Here is a 19,654-nt window from a genome sequence, read left to right as displayed (position 1 = left end):
TGCTACACCTAAATGACTACGAAGTATGTATCTTTATATGTAGTATGTTATACGCCAAGGTAGAGAAGACATTTTTTTAAGCCGAGGTAGTTTATTCCCCGAGAAGCGAAGCTTCGAGGGGAATAAAGAAGCGAGGCTTAAAATTGTCTTCTCTAGCGTGGTGTATATATTATTTTTTTCACTACTAGATCCGTTAAAACCCTTTCTAATAATAATTATTAATTAAATTTGTTTGTCCGATGCGACGATCCGAGTTCTCATTTTTCAACGGTTGCTATGAAAATTGAAAATCGTCTGTCTACGTTAACCAATAAAATCAAAGAAAATCTTTCGTTGCTAGGTGACGGCTGTTCATTATTTACCTTGGTTAATAATGAAAATTATTATTAACCAAGGGAGAGAAATTCTACTTCTGGGGTCGGTTCGAGAGTCAATAATGACGCCTTCTGAGACTAGTAGTGAAAAAAATAATTTAATTGGAAATAATATTCGATGATTTCCTTTTCAAAATATTTAAACGGACAAGATGAAGAATAAAACTTCAATTTTAATTGAAATATCGGTATGCAGAACCATTATATCATGCGTTCAAATGAAAACTTGGTCTGAGTTGGCATTGAAAAAGTAAACCATTTGAAACAGTGTAAGTTTGAATTTCCCGCGCGTTTGCCACGATTGACATTTGTTTATGTTTAATCGGCACATGATTGTTTTCAGCAAAGGGTGCCCTTAGATATTTGCTTCGAGAATAGAAATCGTTAGTTATTCTATTTTTAATCTAAAACATTACAAAAAAAGAATAAAAACAGGAAGTTTTTTTGTTTATAAATTTTAGATTAGCTGTCAACATGCTCTAATTACAACTGTCAATTTACACTTTAACAAAATAAAACAATTGACGGTTCCAACGCCTTCCAGTCCAGGATTTCATTTGAACGTCCGATATGATTTCCATGTTCCAAAATAATTTTTCAAAATATGCAATTTTTAATAGAAAAATTTGAAAGATCCAACTTGCATCAAAATTAATAGTCCTTACTAAACAAATATTTTGCAAATAGAAACATCAAATCGGTATACTTTTGTAAAAGTTATCGCGAACGAAAGAAACTGCATAAAATTATTATATTTGCAAAACCATTGGTGCGATTAGCACCAAAATCGATAGACCTGGAGTTTTTACTCGGGAAAGAAAATTCCACAGACAGACAAACACACACACCCGCGCAAAACCACCATGTGGAAATAGTTATTTTCATATGAGTCAGTCACTTCTCATGAGGCCGAAATTTGAAGCACGAGGTGTCAGCCAAGTGCTGCAAAACAAGCCAAATACATGAAAACTGATAGCGCACGAATATTGAATAACATTTTTCGTGTTCGTTTGGGCAAAGTCTTAAAAAACATTGATGATTTTGACAGATGTCAAGTTAGGTACATAACCGGTAAGTTTATATATTTAGTTATATACCACTTTCCCGGTTATATATCTCAGGAAACGAACACGAAAATATATTTTCTGCGAACTCTGGTTCTTTTGTAATACTACAGCGGACTGAAACTTTTATTAAACAAAAGTAATACTGTTGTGTCAGACTAATATTTGTGTTGTGCTATTGAATGTAACGTTTTATTCTGTTTTGTGGGACACGACCAGTCACATTTACAGAATGCTTAAACAAGTATTCCCTTGTTAGCGTCCATTTTCGCAGATACTTACAAGCAAATTCAATCTTTAGAAAGTAGCTTCGGATTCAAAGAGACAACTCTGTTTGCTACGAAACTACCCGCCTCGAAAAATCTTTCCTCCGTCTCAATTACTTCAGTTGCAATCCTTAGCCGCAACTGTGACAAGAACTGTTCCTTTTTCTTGTCATTACCAATAAATCTCGGAACGTTATCGCAAACTAGCCTGAAAGCTTAAAAAATAAATACATCATGACAGATATTTGTAGAAATGCACAAAAATCATTAGTTTCCGTTTTGGACACATTTATTGGTTTGTTGCTTATTTTTTTACAGAAACCACTACAAAATAAAATTCACTGTAAAGCATATTTATGAAACTGTAACAAAGGACATAAACCTGCAGTCGAGCGAGGCTTTTATCAGTATGATAAGATACATACTAATTAATTAAATTACGTTGTATTTTTTCACTATATTCCTGTCTTATAATGGGAATCTCGTCATGCCATTTTCATAAAAACATTTATAAAGCTCTCCCAAAAGAAAACATTTCGAAACGTTATTAAGTTAAATTACAACAAATTGTAGAAATTTAGATTTCCATTGCAACATGAATGCTACAAAAATATCCCTCGCCCCAGTCCAATTCATCCAATGCCTTCCGCAACCCCCTACTAATTCGCAAAACCATTACACCCTCTCGACGCAATGACCCCCCACCTCCTTATTTTTCCCGCGTAGGGGTCGTAAAATTGAATTAAATAGTCGCCATTACCAGCCGTCCATAAATCTCGTTTTCAATCCCATTTAAATTTGTAAAGGTCGCGACCTTCCTACTCCTGAGGAACGAGGCGACGTAATGTTGCTTTTTTGGCATTTCCACTAGTTAGCATACTGGCGGTGATAAGAATGGTCTGTACACGCAACCGCCGGTGGGGGGCGGAAGTGCATGCCTCCGGGGGCGGCTCGAAGTCGGCGTTGCGACGCTCACTTGGCCGCCGCGCGTCCAACCGTCAACCGACCGCCGTCGCCAATTTTTGACGCGCGCTCTTTTTGGCGCGAAATGTGCAACCCCAGTGCAATAATGTTGTTGATATTTCTGAACTTGTTTTACCACGGTAAGTCCACCGACGCATTTTTCTGCACAAATAATTTTAATTTGAGAAAAATTGTGATTTGAATTGAGTTTGGCGCTATTACGTAATCATCCTTCACTTGATTAGTTCTTGCGACAGAGTAAACACAATCCTGGGACGCCCCAGACGACTCTGAATCATGGATCTAGATTTCTAGATGATTCGCACAAAGTAAGGGATGCAGGAATAAATGCCAGCAGACAGACAGTGTGAGTCATCCCCTTCAACCGACAGCCGTTACACTCGCTTTTGTTGTTTTTCACAATTTCCTCTTTGCAAATATTTATATTGCAATATGGAGTCTAGAACTGGTAATTACCAGTGCCGAAAGACACTCGTTTCATTACCCAAAGTAGGTACATTTACGGCCAAATAAAATATCAACTGTCTCGTTTTGTTTGGAATTCTCGCCTCATTGATTGATTATTTCTTGCAATTTCATCCTTCTCTATGGGAATGATTAAATGGAAAAGTTCATTCTAACAGAGTTAACAATGAGTGCGTTCTGGAAAAAATCACCCCCGATAACAAAAATTCATTGTGGAACTCGGCGTACCTATCCCTGCTAGCAAAGACAGAAAGAGATAAAACACAAAATGTAGCTCGTGCCGAGATAACTTTAAAAGATAATTGTCGTCAAGTCCTGAAAAAAGGACAACGAATTTGTCACCGAGACATTATTATCCTTTTTTAATTTCACCTAAATACCGCTGCTAAAAGTGGGACTAAGTTTGAAACCTCCACTGATAATAAGCTCGTAATCCATTAGCAAACTTCGCAAGTTCTCGCTTACGCCCCACTAGACTTAAGCTCAGAAGCTTTATTGTAAATTTGTCAGGATCTGGACACACAAAAAGACGTTGCAGCAGAGACTTCGTCGAAAAGATCCTCCCTGAAAATATTTTTTCGGGGAAACGCGTTTTACTCGTGTGAGAATTTAGTCGGTTAGAGTTATTACTGAGAAGTGAGAACAAACGTGGGTGAAAATGTTTGGGGAGGCAACAGGCAATTGTCTAGGGGTAGGGCATGTTTACAGCTGAGCGTGATGGTTATTTTCATACGATGTCTCACCCTGCTGTCATTTGACTGGCTTTTAAATTAAAAGGAAAAAAGAGAAAGTTTGTTGTCAGATAAGGGTAAATTATAAATATCAGGATAAATGAGAGAGAAAAGAGGAAATTTATTACGTCGCTAGTAAACCGAAGGTTACGACGTAAGAAATATTTTAAATATTTATGCAACTATGTGCACGCAACAACTGACAAAATATTTGTTCTGCATGGATGCGGGGGTGGACGCCACCGATATGTTTTTCGGCTCGGTGGCTATTGTTATGTACACCCTGTACACACCGAAAGCCGGCTTATTAAATATAAATAACAAAATCTGTAATGGTCATATCCAAAAAGTTGCCAAACTGTTGTCGGGAACAAACTGTAAAAAACAACCCGATCTTTTTATCTTTACTTCAGCTCTCGTGATGTGCAGAACATTTTGTAAAATTTACATTGCAGTAAATTTTAAAGCGTTCAGTTTGTAGTCGATGCATGTTTGCTACAAACAGAAATGGATGAAATATTTATGTCAATGGTGGGGTTTTTTTACGTGGATGAAGGCCTCGTCAATATAAAATGTAGAAGGGTTACACTCGCCACTTTAACTTTCTCGAATTACAGACTGAGTGCATTTTATCATCATCACACTTCCTAAGCAATTATGAAACATTTTGAATTTACTTGAGGAAAAATTGTTGGATAATTATGTTGCTTAAAGTTAAAATTTGATTAAACTGTTAAGTGCGCCTTTTAGAGTTTTATTGTATCAGATTTTAAGAATTCTTGATGGAATTTTAAATTAAGTCTTAAATTTTCTCGACTTATTGGGTTAGTGGTTTTTACGTGGTGAAATGGAATATTTTTCTGGTATTTATTCAGGCAAACTGGACCAATTTAAGATGCATAATCTCAATTCGCTTCTTTCCTACTGTAAACTTGGGATAAAACTTAAATAACATTCTTTGAAAAATTCAATTTAACTTTTACATCATTTATATTTACGCGGAAATTGCTTCACATTTGTTATTACAATTTTTCTTCAATTTTACTTTTAGCCAGAACTTAACAGTTCTTAGTAATTTTTTGTTAAAAAGAATATTAAATTCTAGTCCTTTTTCTCATCTTTAATTATTCATTATCTATGAGTTTACTGTTAAGTAATGCTATTCATTACCCACAGTCGTGAGTAATGACTCCTTACTTCACGAGTTGAGGCCAATCACTATCGCATTAGGGCATTAGCAACACAATGCTACGGCGTAATAATGATTTTTAAATGTCGTAACTTCCAATAGTGAAAGTGGAAATTTGTACGTCGCAAGATCGCGGTATTCTACTCGCGTGTAATGGCTATTACCCTTCATTACATGCTCGAGAAATTATATACTGTTATAAATTAACAATTTGAATTTTACCTTATAGCTAAAAAATAACGAATTTCTGGCCAAAATTACGTATTTTTTTATCGATTGTTCAAACATTTTCGTGACAACAAATCGAGTCGCGACGAATTCGTGACAGTTATCAATCAGTAAACTTTTTAAATTACCAAAAATTTGAATTAAATTTGTGTATATAACTTTTAAAGAAAAATGATTTAACGATATAATAAAATTAATCGCTGCCATAAAACTTGCAATAAAAGACTTTGACTAAAAACTTCCTGCAAAACTAGATAATTTATTTTAAATTTTAAATCAATTTTAAATTCAGATTACTCTTCTTCCAAAGAATTATTTGAGATTGTAGTCCTGATAGATCACGAAAATAATAAAAGCTTCAATTTTAAATTAAAAATGCAGACAATATTTTACAGCAAAATAAAATTACTCCACTTGTTGTTGTTTGTCCTAATTTTAAAACAAGTCAACACTGCACGGCAATACATAAACAAGAATTTTCCATAATTTTGAAATTGAAAGCATCTATTAATGTCGCGCAAATTATCGACTGCTGCAGACGTTTTCATTGAAGCTCTCGTAAGCTCAAATGTAGCGATGAATTGTTAAAATTAATCAAATGATAACATCCACACGAATGCAACGTCTGGCTGATGGCATGTGCATGCAAAAAGCGTCGCGTGCCACACTTTTTGCCACGTAAAAAAAAAACAAGAGATCGTCGAAAGTGCAAGAAATATTGCATCACATATAATTGCCAGCTGTCATGAAGTTTTTCCTTTGATTTATTCGAAACGCTTCGATTGACGGACCCACAATTTCTACTTTATGAGAATAATTTATCACGTTTGTATGACAGAGAATTTCTTAGGATTGCCGTTAGCATTGATACGAGTGGATCTCGGGGTAACATACTGCGCTCGTAATGACCACCCTCACAAGCTGTGGGGCGGCAGATGCCAAAAACCACCGCAAACCGTTACAAGAAATAAATTAAACGCATTTTAGCCCCGACCGACACAAAAAATTTAATACAAAATAGTTTTCGACTGGCAATGGTAATTACAATTAAAATTTTTTAACGCTAATGGTAATTACGGTTGGTAATTGTAACAACCAATAGTGAACCGTCCCTACAAAAGAAATCGATCCAGTTTGATTGATTGCTACAAATTATTATTACACACGGCAAACACATTTCCCTTATAACTGTAATCAACTTAAATTGACTGGCGTGTTATATTTGTAGATATCAATTGATTTTTCGATCCAATTCCAGTCTTATTTTATTTTAAATTTCGGAAGACTTCTCCCTAACCGGATCTGGCTCGCCAAGAAAATCACAAACCTCGAAATAGAATAAAAAATTTAAGTTTCAAACAGTTCGGTGTGAGAGATCGATCACACACACTACCAATTCAAATAAAGAACTAAACCCCCATAAAATATTTGTTTGGGGATGAAACGTGATCGTGGCTGTATATGATGAAAAATGAAAGATTTCGGGGTGTCGTGACCAGAGAACTTGTCCCCTCAATAAATAAAGTCCTCTCTTCTATCCACAAGTACAGGAATTTAACATCACAGATGTGTAATTAGTAATTACATCAACGAATCATCAAATTATCTGCGTTAATGACGACAGTGCGTGCATGAAATAAGGCGATCGCGTTTTTAAATTCAATTAGAGTTCAGTGAAGTCATCTGTTGGCACATTTAATTCCCGTAAAAATATAAATCTTGATACACAAAGGACTAATGTAGATTAATTACAGTCCTGCCTTTCAGATTTTACCACTACAGTTCACAGTACAGGATCATAATAATGCTGTATCGGCTATTGAATTTTCCATTGTATTTTTATGTGCGTTAAATTACGTCGTGTGTTGTAAAGAATAGTGCAGTCCATCAAATGTGACTCAATTTTTTTAATACTGCGCAGACAATTTTATTCTTCCAGTTTTCATTAAAATTTACTATTCTGGTTATAAAACAGGATTGATATATTTTAGTTTAATCCCCGCAGTTTGTTCCAGTTGCTTTAATCCAGTATTAAACTGTTATTACCTTATCTGGCACAACGGTAGAACCTGGAGTTTAATTTAATTCCTCTATTAGAAATGAGAGCATGACAGAATTGAGATAATTAGTAGCAAGTAAAAACCTATTTGTTTAGTTCTGGAAACCACAAAATAAACCTGCGAGAGATCAAAGAATGGGTAGAAGCATCAAATATATTATCGTCGAGTCTCTCCTTTGAGTGTAGCATTTCTGTTTTAAATAACAAAGATTAAAGATTGATTTCTACGATTCTGCATGGAGCACCGAAATTCATTCTTGCAGATGTGACTCGACTATTTTTCATCCGAGAGCTAACAGATTTGCTGAATCATTGTCGCATCAGAACAAATCTACGAAAGGCGAATGGAATCAACTCGCAGCAATAAAAAGTATGAAATACGCGGGTTTGGGGATTAAACGCGCTGCAGAATGTACATCACAAAAGTAAGCGTCTGATCCTCCAAGATGGATTTGAGACACAAAAGAGAATTTAAGCATTTCTGTGTAAAATTTGAAATTAGCCGAGGGGTCGGCATCGACTGTTTATATAAACAACAAACTTAAGATTTTAAACTTGTTTTGATTTCATTTCTTGGGAGTTTGTAATGCGCAAAATAAAAAATAGTGGGAGGTGGAAGATAAATTTTGTTAAAGAATGCGATAGACTGGATAAACGCTTTGTTTTAACAAATCTTTGCATTGTTGTGACCTCACCCACGCATTGTAAACCGCGGTAATCGCCACACACCGCTGCATTTTACTCTCTTTCATTCAACTCGATTAATCTTTACCAACAATATTATTCACAACAAGGGACGGCCAGTGCTGATATCAATTTAGCAATTTTGTTGCGAACGTCCCACTGAAAAAACTGAAAAAAATTTTTTAATACCATTTAATTATTAAAAATTGCCAACAAAAATCCGACGTGTTGGCGCGGAAAGAGACATGAAGAGGTAATTTCGCGATGAAAACATTGGGAACCGCGTAGAAAAATATCAAACTCGTCGTACCCAATGTTTGCTGACTTTATCCTGTTGCACTGAAATATTGGCGAGCATACACGATTTTTTATCCTGTTAAAGCAGTGTAATGGTGACAAGAGGCGAAGCAAACTTTGTGAACAAAATAACTCCGAAGTCATTAAAATGTCTCTTGGGGAAAGTTTCTCCCTACTCAATATGAAGCTACAAAAATTTCGTATTTTCTAATGAAAATTTTCTGTTATTAAAGTTTGAAAGGAAAATTTCCCAAAGAGAAAAATCAGTTTGTGATGCTACAACAATCGAAGATGAATTAGGTGACACAACTTGCTAGAATGACTGAAATAATCTGTTTTTATAACATTATTTAAATGTGTAATAACATTAATTTTTTAACGAAGTTAAAGTTATTAATCTCCAATTTACTAATAGAGTTTACGATGTCTTACACTTACACCATAGACAATTTTTTTTAAAGCCACGTTTCCGTAACAAAATGCTGAAAAAAAGGTATATTTTCAACTATAAAATTTTATAACTGATTCATTAAGTCTTAAAAAGATAATTTTTTTTTTCACTACTAGTCTCAGAAGGCGTCATTATTGACTCTCGAACCGACCCCAGAAGTAGAATTTCTCTCCCAAGGTTAATAATAATTTTCATTATTAACCAAGGTCAATAATGAACAGCCGTCACCTAGCAACGAAAGATTTTCTTTGATTTTATTGGTTAACGTAGACAGACGATTTTCAATTTTCATAGCAACCGTTGAAAAATGAGAACTCGGATCGTCGCATCGGACAAACAAATTTAATTAATAATTATTATTAGAAAGGGTTTTAACGGATCTAGTAGTGAAAAAAATAATATATACACCACGCTAGAGAAGACAATTTTAAGCCTCGCTTCTTTATTCCCCTCGAAGCGTCGCTTCTCGGGGAATAAACTACCTCGGCTTAAAAAAATGTCTTTTCTACCTTGGCGTATAACATACTATTATATCTTCAAGGGGTCGAAAGTCGCCCCTTTGTGTATCTCCATAGAAAAGGTTAAAATGGCATTTTTTTCTGAGCGGAGTAAAAGTATGTACTTCAAGTCCTAGGAATCGTAATCATTCAGCATTTTGGGAAAGTTTTACCTGGCAATTTACAGAAAATACATCGGATAATTTGGGTAGTAGACCTTACTAATATTATCCAAACTTCAAGTACCAATAACAAGGAAAGTAGAAATTACTGGTGCCTTAAAATTTAAAAACTGCAAATTTGAAGATTGTAATTTTAAAGTAACTACAGGAAAAGAAAAATAGATAAGTGAGTTCATGTCCGATTTTTTTTTTCATCCGCTTGAAGATAAAATAGTACATATCATTCAGAGTAGAAAGTCTTTTTATGGTTCGCCCAGTTGCAATCTTGATTTCGTCTCGGTCTCAATCTCTGGACTTAGCACAAAAAGACTCACTTCTACTCTTAATTGGTACTTTTGTTTCATGTGTTAAATAATAAACAGATGTTCCTGAAAGTCTTGCTAAATTTACATCAAAAATTAAAGCCAAAAGACGTAGTGAGTGTATCGGTGTTCATTTAAAAATCTCCTCAAAGCTGGCGTTGAAGAGTCGATTGTGAACGCATCACAGATTACGGATCACGGATCAGCTGTTCGAATCTAACCTCACTTTTTGCGTTGTTTCTGTTTATACTCTGTAGACTGACGAGCGGTGCGTTCACAATCGACTCCAACTTGGAGGAGAAATTTAAATGCGCACCCGATATAATATTACAAGCGATATGAGTATCATCGAATGTGCTGCTCCCGTTTCATGAGTCATATGTTACTGATTGCTTTCTTATATCAACGTCTTCTTCCCAACGATTAGTACAGTTTTCTCGAAATAAGATGATCGTATCCTTTGTTTTATAATATCACTGTGACATCCTCTTAGCACCCTATTTCAACTAATTAAAATCATTGAAATGGGATCATGTGATAATAAGTCTTTTGTTTTAATTAAATTCATCCTGATTCAAAAATACCCTGAGTAAATGAGCAACGTTTTGACGACTATCTAAAAATTATCACAATTTTTTTATTGTTTATTTCAATAATACATATTTCGGAAACATAATTTTCAGTATAGATCCATATGGAATATTGTATTTATCAGTTCATATAATAGTTGGCATTGTTTCATTAAAAATATAAAATTAAAGCTTTATGGGATCAAGCTAAGTGATAGCATGTAAGACCCTGATAGAAACATTATCACGTTTATAAATAAAATTTTAGATAACGAATAAATCAATGAATATAAAAATCATAAAACAAAGAAGAAACCTGCACTCCACAATATTTTAAATTATTTTTAAATAAAACTAAATTGTTATATGCAAATTATTTTTATGCCCAACAGATTTATTTGTTTGTTGTTATTATTTACACATCTCTATAGAAAAACGAACCAAAAGAACAAAATAAATATGGTCAAAAGGATTTGTGAAACTGTGAAATATTTCTTTTGTAAAAATGTTGCAATTTAATAATAAACCAGGCGTGTTTCACTTTGATCCACCAAAATTTCCATAAAGTTAAAAGCACAACATATTCAAGCTATTGAGATTTTCATGAACATACGTTTCTATTTTCGACAAAACCAACGATAAATCCAGTCGTTTGTAAAGCTCTATAACCAAATTATGAAGAAAAATGTCATTTGAATATCCCAGAATATAACCTACTATATAATTGACTATAAAGAACCTCAATAAAACTGTATTATTTTTTTACTCCCTTGCCGAGTTTTTTATGAAAAGAGCACTAAAATAACATGTCTGAAGTGGTAAAACGTCATCTGTGCTAATTAACATTTCAAGCTCGTGAACATTAACATCCATCCAGAGTTTACGCCATTCGTCTCCCAAAACATTAACAGAACTTTAATGGGTCATATACCCCGAATTTTGCAAGTTTTGAAATTTTCAAAAGCCACCCTCTTACGAACAAAGTGTGCTGCTAATTTTCCTTTGAGTAAAACGCTTTGTGAGGTAATCGAAAACTGCCCCTTACAAATTATCTTAAATGAAGCTAGTTCTCCCCCTGAAAAACACTTTCATAATTTCCATAAATTTCGCTGAATGTTGTTCGATTTCCCCACTTGCGACGTGATACCGCCGCCCCCTCACATTCCATCAGTTTTCCTCGTCCACGTATCGGAAAAGCTTTTTAATTGAAAACGAAGCCGCAGTTGCCGATCGCACAATTAAAAACACTTTGAGACGAGCGACGTTTTAATCGTCTGAAAAATCAAAAATATCGACTAACCAATCAAGGATTGCTTCAGGACGAGGACATGCAACCTGTGCACCTGCACGCGGGGGCGCAACCGCATGCGCTCTGGCGATGCAATATTTATGAAAATATCAATATGCACACGGGTGAAAATAATCATTTTTCAGTCACATGTCGTGGTGGCATTAAAAATTAATAACAGGTTTCGTCGCCAAATGAATTAAACATAAGCGGCTGAAGTGGAGAATGAAAAGACCGGGGAGAGCTTTGCGCTTCGTGGAAGACTATTAAAGTTTTTCAATAAAAAATGCTAACAGAGGCTCAGCTTGCGCCCAATTACGAAAATGCGCTCCATTTGGGCGGCTTATCGGTTGCACATTGTTGATTAGCATTTAACGAGAAATTACGCATCATCAAATCATTTTCTCTATCAGTATCGCTGTTTCGAAACATCGTTTGTAAATAATTTTGGAGATATGATTAATACGGGCGGATAATCGACGACACTCTACCCTCATAGAAAATATTTACCCAATTCACTATCAGTTTTTTTATTACAATCGCAAATTAATCGCGCTGAAAGCCCAAAAACAGCGTCACGATCAAAGCTCCTCCAGATAAGTTCGCAAACGACAAAAGTTCACATGTACTCAAGGAAAATATGAGGGCTCAAGATCGACACTAATTTAGATTTGTATTTGAGATTTGGGTTCGCGTGCAGAGCCGTCCTTGTGGGGTGGAAGTACCCCCGCAGAAATGTCACAAGTCACAAGAGAAAAAAAAAATAAATTGCCCAGGCGAAGTCCGTAATGTCCTCACGTGCAATTAATTAATGGACGCTCACCGAGTTATAGCCTGAATTAAAACTTGACTACAATAATTATGATGTGTACACATAATAAAATAACCACACTGGGGATTATATCGCGAGGGATTAGCGCGAGAAGTGCAACCAGTATAGTTATGCTATTTTAGGAAAGCTCATAGAGAAAGCTCCGACAGACGAGATTTATTGACCCATAAACCTTAATAATCGCACGAAAATAAAAATAATCTCCCGATCGGTTCCTTAAATATTTACCAACGAAAACTTCAACAAATCAGACTTTTTGCGAAGCGCTCCATCATTTAATTTTCTAAACGGTAAATATTTATGAGCAAATCAAATTGAACTTGGACTAGATTTCGTACAAGTTCAACCCACCAGATTGATTTTATTCATGACCAGAACAAAGGGAAATCGCTTCAAAAAACCAACTTAATGGATCCCAGATTAACCGCTGCCTATTCACACGAAGAATTACATTTTACTTTCCCAAATTTGTGTGAAACGAGATAAGCATGTCCCCGGGGGTCGACCGTGGGGACTTGTGGACTTTAAATGGCGAAATAAAACAGAATGTAAGGGGCTACTGGAAAAAACACGGGGCCCCGAGGACCCATCAGTTCTGACCCGCAGAGTGGCCAAAAGCGACGCGTTTTCTTCGAGTTGGAGGAACATTAAAAAAGGTGGATTAATTAGGTAATAACGAACGGTTTAGTTTTTTGATACTTCCATTATGCAAATGGTGAATAATTGGCCGGTTCCATGATTTCCGGAGTGCCCATCCCATTCTTGATATTCATCAACATCTCGCACGACGCGTGATACGCAGAAATCATGAAACAATGGAACAATGGAACATTTACCTAGGTGCAACTGTAATGAATGTCCGATGATAAAAGTATACTTTGCATTTAACTAAAAATAGTTTCATCGATTTTAGACATACAAGAGTTGTACAAAAGCGGCAAAAGGGAGTTCAAGGGTATCTGAAGAAGTAGCTTATAATTGGAATAGAATATTTATTCAATGATGTTAGCTATCTGATGACTAAACCCTGTTGATCTACTGATCATCTGCACGTCAACAACATGTTAATGATTATTCTGTCTGTTTAGAAGGTAAATATTAGAACAAATCTTCAGTTGTACGAGTATGTAGGGTGAGATTATATCTTAAAAGGGTGAATTTGGAGATTAGGTACCTAACTATTAGTAGGTGTTATTTAAAAAGTTGACTAGAATGTTAAGGCCCTAATCAACCTTACATCTGTAATTTTGCATAACAGTAGGATGCCATTGATTTATGTAAATTAATGAAGTGTAGGTGTAATCATTTTTTCAGTTAATTCCAAGTAACCTGTTATAGCCGCAAGGTAACAAATAATTTTTATGTAAATTAAAATTAAAAATTCATCAGTTATTTTGAATAGGTAATACCACATTTTTTTCCAGTGAAATACATGCAAGATATGAAACAGCAGATTTCGTAAAAAACTACAAACTGAGTTATTTTTGTATATCTTCTTTTAATCTAATTAGAAACACCAGTTATCATCAATCTTCCTCTTGAAAAAACTGAAAATGTATCAGTAACAATTTCGAATCCAAAAATATTTCTATTGTACTTTATGACAACATTCCGGTAACATAAGTTTTTAGTTTAGAAGTCAGAACATTGCAACGAATGGTAAAGGCAATCACACAGTTCTTGCCATTCTAGAAGTTATTATAGAAATGTATCATCTAATCAGACTAAATTTAACACACTTTAACTTGTCCAAAACGAGAATTGAGGATCTTGTGTCGCGACTGCAACAGAAAAATCTTCTATGTGGAGGTGCTACAGTATCTTTCTTTTATCTTTAAAGTCGCGTATTACAGAACAATTAAATTACTATGTCTAAATCTCTAGCAGCAATAATTGTTAAATATGGATAAAAAATTGGTTTGGTGTATTTATTGATAACAAACTGATTTAATAACAGAAGTTTGAATCAATTTCGCGAATCTTAATGCAATATACAAATCTAGACAGGAAAAAAATAAGTCCGTAAAACATAGTTGTGTCTCTAGTACATACAGGGTGATTCAAGTTTAACCGCCCGATCGAAAACACGCACTTCTAATCGATATAAATTCTCAAAAAATTCAGGAGTGATTGTGTATCTTTGCAGAATCTTCTGTAGAAATCTCAATTTTTTTATGAAACAAGGTAAATATTTTGTTTTAATTCAATTACAACCACATTAATTTACATAATTTTTCAGTAACAGTCCTTTCAAGCATTTAGAAAAAATTTGGTGTTATTGAAATCATGAAAATATCACCGGTTTTTCAAATAAATGGAATTTGATATTAAAGTGCAAAATTTAGCTATGATTTATTATTAAATTAGGTGGTCACTTCCACAAAAGAGATTGATATGAGTTATTTATGGTACCCTTTATGGACTTAAGAATTACTAGAAAATTTCTCGACAGATGTTTGTTGGCTGTTTACCAACAATGAGGTATTTATTTATTTATGACACTGTAGTTGCAAATCTTGGTCATTTTTCGCTGTTACTGTTAAAATTGGAATAATTCAAAAAATAATAATTTTCTTTTGATACGAATTTCATAAGTGTGTTCTTTGATTGAATTGTGAATTGTGTGTACGATTTTTTTTTTTTTTTGTTCAAAGTCGATTTTTTTAATTTTACGGCTCTGAATAAAGTGATACCGGAAATTTAATTGCACACATTTGAAGCCTTATATACTCCGTCCAGTGAGTGACTGGGAGATTTTAAATTGTATTAAATTAACCCAACACTACAAAATGTATCAGAATACATTAATTAGAGTATAATTTCAGGGCGAAAAATGGAAGGCTAAATAAATAAATAATTTACGCTAGGTAGTACTTTCTCCGCTTAGAATTTAGTGATTTTTATGTCAATCAATCTCTCGCTGAACAAACTATATCAAGGGAATGTAACCCTAACGTTTCGTAATGTTTACTAATTTTTTAATAGGGTTTATCGTGCGGGCCGTAAAACTTGAACCACTCCGTATTGTCATCATCATACTGCCAAGATAGCCGTAAGAAGATATTTCAAAATATTTTTGTCGATAAACTTTATTAGAAGATTAACCATTTTCCATAGATGGAAATTTGAAAAACCATATTTACAATAAAATTAATGAGTAGGTTTTTTTGAATGAAATGAAAAAACAGCCATGTTAAGAACAAAAAGCAATTGAAGCCAGCGTTCTAATCTAGCAGAATCGATGTCAAATTACCACTCTGAAATATAAAATAACAAACAACAAACATTTGACATTTGACATTTGATTCTTCTCTTTTGTTAAAGATTTATCCAACATCTATTCATAATAAGCATATTACAATATTAATTTATAATTTATACGTACATAAATCCATATGTATATTTTATTATGAATCATATAGTTAGAAGTAAACAAAAAACAATAAAAATGATACAATCAGAAAAAACAAATTACCATCCTATACAAATATTTGATTTTTATATGACATAGTCATTTAGAGAATAACAGTTTTAATCTATTAGACACATTTACACAACTCGCCTATTTTTAAAAAGATCACAAGAGCTTGAATGTTTTTCAGATAATTAGCAATTCTTGTTTCGTCTTGTATTTTTCGATGTCCTAGCTCTTACACCAAAAAAAGTTTATGGGTGCACCAACAAATTACTTTTTTTTCTGTATTATTTCATACTAAACTGTATTCCATTTAAATGACTTTTAAATATGTATTTCCTTTAATCTCACAGATACAAAAGATAAGTTTCTAGAAACCTAAATATTCCAATACAACATTTCACATCGTAAAAATTTTAATTAAGAAGTATGTATTGGAATTAAGCCATTGATATACTCGTATGTTGTTCCCTGTTTGTTATTAGGTTCTTTGTGTTTTTAATGAATAACATAAAGTTTCATAAATGTAGGCATTAAGAAAAGTTAATATTTTTAAATCTTCAAAAATTTCTTCACAAGATTTTTTCAGTCAGTCACATTTTCTCAGAATAACTATCTATAATTCGAATTGTCCACCATTAAATTCTAAACATCGGAGAATGTCAGCATGTGAAGACCGGTATCAATGCACAATTGGGCACATGATTTGAAAATATGTAGCCAAGGTATAAAATGTGTAAAATATCTCTATTACAATGGGCTGAACTGTTTTTTAAACTAAAACCAGCTTGTAACAATTTATTGCAAATATAATCAAGATAAGTTCGCCAAAATAATTTACTGTCAATATAAGTGCCAAGTATTTTGATCGCTAAAATTATGTCTTTACCTTCATTTGCAACTGGTTTGAACAACTAGTATCAAACAGCACACATGAAGTCTCGTCTTCAATAATAACTACAGTGAGCGGCAAAAGTATGGAATAAATTCCTTAAAAATTAAACAAAATTTTTTTCAAAAAAATCTTTGGCAGGTCAATTTTAGTTTATAAAAATACATATTTTAATACAAAATAAAATTCCAAGCAGTCATTTGTTTTCGAGCAATGACGTCATCGATAGTTTTTTTAAATAGAAACCCCCTATTTTTGTTCTTGATTCTGATAGGCCTTTTAATTGTCTAAATGCCAGTATAAAAATTTTGTTATTTTACATAAGGAAATTTGTGAGAAAACAAATAATAAAGTTGGAAAAAATAAATTTTATAACAAACAAAAACGAGTCAAAAACTGTGTTAGTAAGTACTTAAAATTATGGAATTCAATGTTCAAATTGCCATCCTCCAGCTTATTGACAATAAGCAAGTTTATGAAGAAATTCCCCCTGTTTTAGTTTTATCTTGTTTTATCCACGCACCCAATCAAAATTAAAATTTCTATACGTTGTGTTTCTGATAAATGAGTCATTTTCGAAAACGTTTTGTAAAACAAATAACACATACGAATGAAATTGACAGTAACATTTTACTACCTACTTGATTTTTTGACTTGTTTTTGTTCTTTATAAAATTTAATTTTTCCAATTTTTTTTTTTTCTCAAAAATTTCCTTATGTAAGATAACAAAATTTTTATATTGTCATTTAGACAATTAAAAGGGATATCAGAATCAAGAAAAAAATAGGAGGTTTCTATTTAAAAAAACTATCGCTGACGTCATAACTCGAAAACAAATGAGTGCTTGGAATTTTTTTTGGTACTAAAATATGTATTTTTATAAACTAAAATTGACCTGTCCAAAGATTTTTTTGAAAAAAATTTTGTTTAATTTTTAAGGAATGTATTCCATACTTTTGCCGCTCACTGTATGTAATTTGTTTTCTTAGGGGGTCATTCACGAAACTCGGTAAGGCTCGATAAGGCGTTGCAAATTCAGAACCATGACAACCGACATTGTTAAAGCATTGTATTTGCCGTTTCGTTAACGATTTGCAAATTTGCAGTTTCGTGAATCTCCCCCTTATACCATAAACATTTCAATTTAAAAAAATGAACTTTATTAACACTGTGGTTTCATTACTCCCCAAGACAATGCACTTACTTTACTTTTTACTTATTCATTCCAAAGGCACAATACGAGCAAGCAAAACTGAGTTATCAAGTTCTAATCTCAACGTAACGTTTGGAATAACACTCGAAAAGTTTCAACAACCGTTTTGATTGATTTTCAACTGACTTACGATGCTTAGTTTCGAGAAAATCTAAAAAAAAATCTCTTAGCATTCTGGTTGTTAGTTACGTGTGGAATTTACGTCATTGATAACTTTACAACATTCATGTTTGCGTTATCATGTCGTTGAAGATAATAGATATATTTGTACAACAATGCAAACATTTCGATTTCCACGAACTACCCACAACTAACAATTTTTATTCATACACTTTCTCTTTAAAATTAACTTAAACGTAATTAATTCATGTTTAAAAAATAAAACGTGTATCGTTCCCTCGAGACCAGCTCTGCAATAATTTTTTATTATGCACGTTTCCAACACAAACTGCTCGATTCAGAATTCGGCCGGTGAAAATTTAATTATAATGATGATTCGGGGAAATTAACCGGGTCAATTTCCGTCTTTTACATTTATTTAACCGACCATAAACCGTCAAGGCATTGACGAGATTAAACCCCTGCTAAAAGCTTGCCTATGCCGTAAAAGGGCTAATTACTATCTTGAAAACAGACGCAAACTTCTACAATGCTCCGACAAATCGATACACATCATGCAAGCATAATATATAGCAGGGTCAAAACCACCACGGCACGCCTGTCTTGCCATTTTCGTGCTAAAAAAATATCATCCTAATTCTTTTTGCACCACAGGTAACGCACAACCCTCGACCTTAGATAACTCTAACAATAAGATGGACGGAGTAAGGGTGTTGGAGAGCTAAATTTATCTTTTTTATTGATAATGGATTATCTATGGGAATACAAGGTTAAAGGCTAAGAACAAATGGGGTCTGGGGCGGCTCAAGACAGAAAGAGGTAATTTATTGATATACAAAATAATCTTGAGACATTGAAATAACTAAAACCTCAAATGAAATCATAATGTAAATATGAAATCATAAATATTTTTATATTAAACCCGACTATACTCGTATTGAAACATACAAGGTGATCACTGATCAGAAAGAAAATGAATCAAGAGGGCTGCAGAATCTTTTATTTTATCGAAACACATGTCTTGGTTTGGGTCGTGTTGATAATTATACAGGGTTTTCATAATGCATCATGCATGCATCAGGTGTGCCGTATTTAAATGGAAACACAGCCTTCTTATAACACGAATCATTTATGAAAACCCGGTACTTGCTATGCACAGTTGTTTTAGAGGTTGCCTATTCATAAAAATGCTTTCTATGCAATGGTAAAATCCATTTTACCACTTACTCTGCTATAACTGTTGGTTACAATTACAGTAAACGTCTATATACTTTACCGAAATCGAAAAGTTCTTTTATAGGTTAACAACAGCACACCGTTGCTTTAAAGTTGACGTTTCTTTGATATTTCAGTGAAAGATCTGCTTACCAGAGGCGTCGCTTTCGGCAGTAAAACTGGTAAATTACCCATTCTTACGAATGTAAAATGTTGTTCTTGTTTATTTTATAAATTTTCGCCATTATCAGATAATAATAATAAAATGCACAATTATAATTTCAAAGTCTAATAAATTAATGAAATGCATTATTGATAAGTCTCAACACTCTCAAC

General features: G+C 33.6%; 1 protein-coding gene across 1 annotated transcript in view; it reads left to right on the top strand.

The window, feature by feature from the left end:
• Positions 1–2,463: 2,463 nt before the first annotated feature.
• Ret (Ret oncogene) overlaps positions 2,464–19,654 on the top strand; it is a 33,509-nt gene continuing 16,318 nt past the window's right edge. The window contains exon 1 of the mRNA XM_069042641.1: positions 2,464–2,807. Coding sequence (XP_068898742.1) covers positions 2,639–2,807 — 169 coding nt within the window. The 5' untranslated portion in view covers positions 2,464–2,638. The remainder of the gene's footprint in view (positions 2,808–19,654) is intronic.

This window comes from Tenebrio molitor, chromosome 3 (assembly GCF_963966145.1).
Source record: "Tenebrio molitor chromosome 3, icTenMoli1.1, whole genome shotgun sequence".
Classification (NCBI taxonomy): domain Eukaryota; kingdom Metazoa; phylum Arthropoda; class Insecta; order Coleoptera; family Tenebrionidae; genus Tenebrio; species Tenebrio molitor.
This window is presented reverse-complemented; position numbering and strand designations above follow the sequence as displayed.